Source organism: Natrix helvetica (genome assembly GCF_964273705.1).
Source record: "Natrix helvetica genome assembly, chromosome: 4".
Taxonomy (NCBI): Eukaryota; Metazoa; Chordata; class Lepidosauria; order Squamata; family Natricidae; genus Natrix; species Natrix helvetica.
Window position 1 is genome coordinate 60,756,372 of NC_138550.1, and position 6,464 is coordinate 60,762,835.

A 6,464-nucleotide genomic window follows, 5' to 3' on the forward strand; every position below is an offset into this window, starting at 1 on the left:
TATGTATGAGCCAGCAGTCTGCTGCAGCTGCCAAAAAAGCAAACACAGTCTTAGGCTGCATCAACAGAGAGATAGCATCAAGATTACCAGAAGTGATAGTACCACTGTATACCGCATGGGTGAGGCCATATTAGAAATATTGCATCCAGTTCTGGCCATCACAGTTTTTTTAAAAAAATGGTGAAGCCCTAGAATGAGTACAGAGAAGAGCAACAAAGATGATAAGGGGTGTGGAGGCTAAATCCTATGAAGAATAGCTAAAACAACTAGGTATATTTAATTTAACCAAGAAAACACAGAGGGGAGACATGATAAAATCTTCCAATAGAGGGCATCAATTTAGTATCTGAGGTTAGGACAAGAAGCAATGGGTGAAAGTCCATCGGGAAAGATAAAGATAAGGAGGAATTTTCTGACGATAATAACTATTAAGCAATGGAGTTGGTTGCCTCTTGGAATTGTGGGTGCTCTAACACCTTTAACATGGAGTTGTAAATGGAGTTTTTCAAGGAAAGATTGGACAACTATTTGTTTGAGATGGTATGAGGACTCTGCCTTGGGCAGGAGATTAGACTAGAAGACCCCAAATATTCTTCCAGCTAATCTGAATAGTTCGTTTTATTATTTTATTAGTTCTTTTATTATTTGCAAAAATATCATACATCAAAAGCAAAGCATCTCTTATAAATTATGGAATAAAACTACTGAATGCAATTTACATGTGTCAGTTTCAGTTTATTTTAGGGCAAATCCAAATTTTGTGAGGAAAAAGTGGAAGGTTACCAATACTTTTGGCCACTTCTGTATATATTAATCAGATTGTTATTAAGTAGGTTATTTGGTCACAAACCAAAGTTTTGTGTTGAATTATGTTTACAATGACAGATTATAATATCTCTTGGGTACTATTTGTATTTAATTTCTTTTTCATATTCTGATTTAACGATTTTCATTATTTATGGTTCACCATCCAGAGTCATTGATTTGAAATGGACAATTATAATAAATAAATAAATAAATATCTCACAATTTATTAATAAGGTACCATTCCTCTCTTGTTCCTTGCTTATCCAATTATTTTTTCTCACATTCATCTCTCCCATTTAAACAAATGCTGAGTTATATGAAGAAAATAAATTTATATGATTGAACTTTAATTTAATAAGTTCAACTCAATTCTATTAAAGTAAAGCAAAATTCCAAATGCATTTCTTACAAAAAGATTCAAAATGAATGAATCCCTATATAAGAAATGCATTTGGAAATATGCTTCCTTGTATGTAATAATTACAAGATAACAAAGTTGTTCCTCTTTCATTTTTCTTAATCACTGTGCAGGATGAATCTCTTCAACGCTTGCAAAAGGAATCAGAAATCTTACAGAGAACATATGCACACTACTTTGACCTTACAATTATCAACAATGAAATTGATGAAACAATCAGGCATCTGGAAGAAGCCATTGAGCTTGTTTGTAAAGCATCGCAATGGGTTCCTGTTTCTTGGATATATTAATCCAATTACCAGAAGAATGTGATCATTATTGGAAGCCACCTCATACTTGGAAAAACCTCTTTGTTATTGACCTTATGTCAACAGGTCTTGGCCCCTAGAGACTACCTAGATGTAGTGTGACCTACATTTATAATTATTGTCATGTCCTTATAGCTAGGCAAAAAATATGATAATTTAAAGAGACAGTATCTTTTTTAATCAGTTCTCCTAAATTTTATTAAAATGTATCTTTAAATATATGTATTATTCAATCCTTTGGAATGTTATATTTTTGGAACTCATAGCTTTTAATTTCAAAGGCCCCTAAAACTGCACAAAATAGATGCTGCTTTCTATAATCTATTTTAATAATAATGTGATCTTTACTTTAATTGGGGGTGGAACATTGCATCTTTTAGAGTCTGATTTTGTGAATTGGATTGAGTTGCTTTCCTTTATTTATTTGAAATTATTAGCCCAATCACGACCAGATCAATACTTATATTCTAATGGTCTTCTGCTTTTTAAAATCATTTTTAGAGTAGCATTTTGAACTATTTTGGTTTAATAGGCAGATGATGTGATACTGTCTCTTTGAAGAACTCTGTAAAACTGAATAGAGATTTGAAGTTGGGTCTTGACTCTTAATGCATGTGGACAGTTGCAAGCGTTCATGCCGTTGGTGTATCTGTGTTGAAAAAACTGTAGTCTACAACCAAGTACATTCCGTTCATGGGGGGAAGATACCCAAGGGAATAAAATAAAATACTATGACTAAGTTGTAAAACCTATGCACATCCCTTGCATTTTGGGCAACTTTATAAACAAAACTCTTAATTTTTATTATTAATCATGTAGTGAAATGTGTTTGTAATTTTGTCTCAAATTAATTTGTTGTAAAGATGGGAGGGGGGAAAATTACTGGTTTTGCCATTTCAGATCTGTGTTGTCTGAGAGTATTACCGTTTTAATTATGTTTAAGCAAAAATGCTGATTTTTAATATGTATGTAATTGTTTTGAAAATGCACATATTTTAAGAGAAAATACTGTGCAATGAAAGAAACCCAGTTTAGGCTTTGCGATAAATTAACAGTTCCAAAAAACTCAGCTGCTGCAGCCCTGTAAATTCTTTTCAGATTCTATAGACTAACCATTTTTTAAAGTTTTATTTTAAATATACTTCATTTTATGTGTTCAACAATTAAATGCCTTGAGTCATTCATTTCATCACAGGATTCTACAATTACTTAAGAAAAACAGTCAATTTTTTTGTAGATATTTAGAAAAAATTTCTCTCATCTTTGTGATATTTGACATTCATGCTTTAATTGCACACTCACTCTGCAAATATGGGTCGCTTCATACATTCATATATTCACATTTTAGCACTCGCTTGTATTATACATGCTGAAAAGTGTATATTCCCAAAACACATTGTAATAAAATAAATATACGGTTTAGATTAAATGGATTTTCCAATTGCCCATGACTCGCTGAGCTATATGCTCTGGTTGGAAAAAATGCAACCTTGACAATGTGTGGAACAGTCCTAAATCTTAGATATGGAGCCTTAATAAGCAAATTTTACCATGAATTCATCTCAGGGTTATTGCTATATTCTGATTTCTCTAACCAATGTCTTAGCAAGGATAACATCTGTTCCCCATCATAACAGGAGATTGTGCATTATCAATCCCAGTTTGTAATATCTTTGTGACTCAAATTTCCATGTATCTCTGGTATTACTGTATCTTGGACTGATTGTTTTACATTTTTATTATTTAATATGGATTCTTTGCTTTTGTTATTAAATTCCAGTATGTTTTTGAAAAGTGTTATCTTCAACATTGCAATACAGAAGTATTATTTACTAATGTAAATGTCTTGAGAACAATGTAAGGTTCTCAATGATTACCATTCTAAAGAAACAAAATATTTTAAAAGGGCAATAGATTTGTACATTTTGATTGGGTTTTCTTTTTATTAAAAAGAAAAACTGAAATATCACATTGGCGTAAGTATTCAGACCCTTTGCAACAATACTTGAGATTTAGGTCTAGTGCCTCTCATTTCTCTTGATCGTTGCTGACATGTTTCTACACCTTAATGGAGTCGACCTGTGGTAAATTAAATTGATTGGACATGATTTAGAAATACACACACCTTAGAAGGTGTCAAAACTGATAGTGCATATTGTAGCAGAGCAAAAGCCATGAGGTCAAGAAGGAACAAACTCTTAAGTGGGCTTTCATGTGTTTTGCACTGAGGAGAGGCTTCCATCTAGCTCAGTGGTTCCCAACCTTTTTTTGGCCCTGCCCAGCTAAGGATCTCTAAAATACTGATCCTCCCCCCCCCCCCCCGTGACATATAATTCTTACTTTACTCAAAAGTGAACTCTACTCATGCAGAGGAAGTCTAAAAGGCCATTAACTTGGCTTAAACAAGGGTCAAATTGCCCCATTAAAAATCAAATGGGTCCCACGTTGGGAACCACTGATCTAACCACTCTTCCATAAAGTCCAGATTGGTGGATGGCTGCACTGATGGTTGTCCTTCTGGAATTTTGTCCCATCTCCACACAGGATCTCAAGCTCAGTCAGAGTGACATTGGGTTCTAGGTCATTTCTCTTACTAAGGCCCTTCTCTCCCAAATGCTCAGTTTGACTGGGCGACCAGCTCTTGGAAGAGTCCTGGTTGCACCAAACTTCTTTCATTTGAGAATTATAGAGGCCACTGTGCTGTTAGGAATCTTCAATGCAGCAGAAATTTTATTATAGCCTTCCCCAGATCTGTGCCTTGCAATAATCCTGACTCTGAGCTGTGTAGGCAATTTCTTTGATTTCATGGCTTTGCTCTGCTGCAGTATGCATTTAATTTACCACAGGTCAACTCCAAGGTGTAGAAACATGTCAGCAACGATCAAGAGAAATGAGAAGCACTAGACCTAAATTTCAAGTATTGTTGCAAAAGGTCTGAATGCTTACGCCAATGTGATATTTCAATTTTTTCTTTTTAATACATTTACAGACATTTCTTAACTTCTGCTTTCACTTTGTCATTATGGAGTACTGAATGTACATTAATGAGAAAAAAATGAATTTCAATAATTGTAGAATGAAGCTTCAGCACAACAAAATTGACAAAAGTGAAGGGGATCTGAATACTTTCTGAATGCACTGTATATTCTGTAACATTGCATTGTATGCATTTCCAATTTAGACGTAATTAGATTATCAAAGGAAATGCTGATTAGTAACAAAACTAGTCAAAGAATGGCAAGTTTTCATTTTGCACTTAGAAGTGTATATTTATTGGCAGAAAGATTATCTGTCTCTGTTCCAGTGACATATTCTCAACTTTGTACACATTGCAAGCTGGATGTTACATATATTTTAAAGAAAGGGGTTATTGTTATTTGCCCTTGATTATATCTGTTGATTGGGTTCCTAATAATTTGATCAACGTGTCTATATAATTTATAGCATCTTAAGTCATTATATGATTTACATTGCTCTGCAACACTACAGTATGTTGAAAAAGCCATGGAGCAAGCTGAATTGTGTTTTTTGTTTTCACTACTTTTGAGAACTGATCCCAGGATCTAAATCAATGAATTCATTCAAGATTCTTTTAGTCTCCCTGTGTATTCAGACATCTGCATGGAGGTCTTCTTCCCTCTGTTGTTTTCGTTTTTATAGTTTATATTATATACTAAACTATCAGTTCTCTTATTTATTTTGATAAATATTCAGGCACAAAATAGGGATTTGACAATTGGTGCTAAATGTTTGTGTCAATAATAACATAACACCAGCATAAAATTGCAATATAAATTCACTTCCCATAATAATGATGAAACATAAATTGATTTTAATAAAATAGGATTATATCCATTTGTGAAGGATTGCTCTTGCTACTATTACTGTATTAATATTGGAAAATACAGAACAAAATCTATCAAATTGAAAGCTAAACTTATAAACTTTGGGAATTGTAAACTTTTTAGAGTGTTTGTTCTCTAGATGCAATGTAGGGTCAAGGTAGCATATGAACGCTAATCTAGAACATCATGTCTCGTTTCACTCTTATTTTTATGCAGAAACATGCTTTATTAAAAAAACTTGTATTTTGTTACCTTGCCAGAATTCATCGTAAGAAAGTCCCGAGTATTGAGAATTGGGTGTGAGTTACATAGTAGATTCTTTCATATACACACAGATGCACAGTATTTTTAAAAAGGTAAAAACAAATACAAATTAATGCAAAGTAAGAAAGAAAGAACAAAAACAAAGCTAAAATTGCAATAAATGAAAGCAAAAATAGAAAAGAAAAAATGATACAATATTTTGATGATACAAATGATACAAGAATTTGTTCTGACTTTTTTACAGCAGTTACAGTGGGACAAAAAAGTGTTTAGTCAGCCACCAATTGTGCAAGTTCTCCCACTTAAAAAGATGAGAGAGGCCTGTAATTGGCATCATAGGTAGACCTCAACTATGAGAGACAAAATGTAAAAAAAAAAAAAACCAAACAATCACATTGGCTGATTTGGAAAGTATTTATTTGCAAATTATGGTGGAAAATAAGTATTTGGTCAATATCAAAAGTTCATCTCAATACTTTGTTATATATCCTTTGTTGGCAATGACAGAGGTCAAACGTTTCCTGTAAGTCTTCACAAGGTTGGCACACACTGTTGCTGGTATGTTGGCCCATTCCTCCATGCAGATCTCCTCTAGAGCAGTGATGTTTTGGGGCTGTCGCTGGGCAACACGGACTTTCAACTCCCTCCAAAAGTTTTCTATGGGGTTGAGATCTGGAGACTGGCTAGGCCACTCCAGGACCCTAAAATGCTTCTTACGAAGCCACTCCTTCGTTGCCCCGGCGGTATGTTTGGGATCATTGTCATGTTGAAAGACCCAGCCACGTTTCATCTTCAATGCTCTTGCTGATGGAAGGAGGTTTG

At 33.9% G+C, this 6,464-nt stretch overlaps 1 protein-coding gene across 11 annotated transcripts in view; it reads left to right on the forward strand.

Moving 5' to 3' along the window:
* Positions 1-2,701, forward strand: part of CASK (calcium/calmodulin dependent serine protein kinase) — a 187,803-nt gene extending 185,102 nt beyond the window's left edge. For all 11 annotated transcript variants that reach the window (XM_081951512.1, XM_081951509.1, XM_081951514.1 and 8 more), the window contains one exon: positions 1,339-2,701. In XM_081951512.1, coding sequence (XP_081807638.1) covers positions 1,339-1,515 — 177 coding nt within the window. In that variant the 3' untranslated portion in view covers positions 1,516-2,701. The remainder of the gene's footprint in view (positions 1-1,338) is intronic.
* The last annotated feature ends 3,763 nt before the right edge of the window (positions 2,702-6,464 follow it).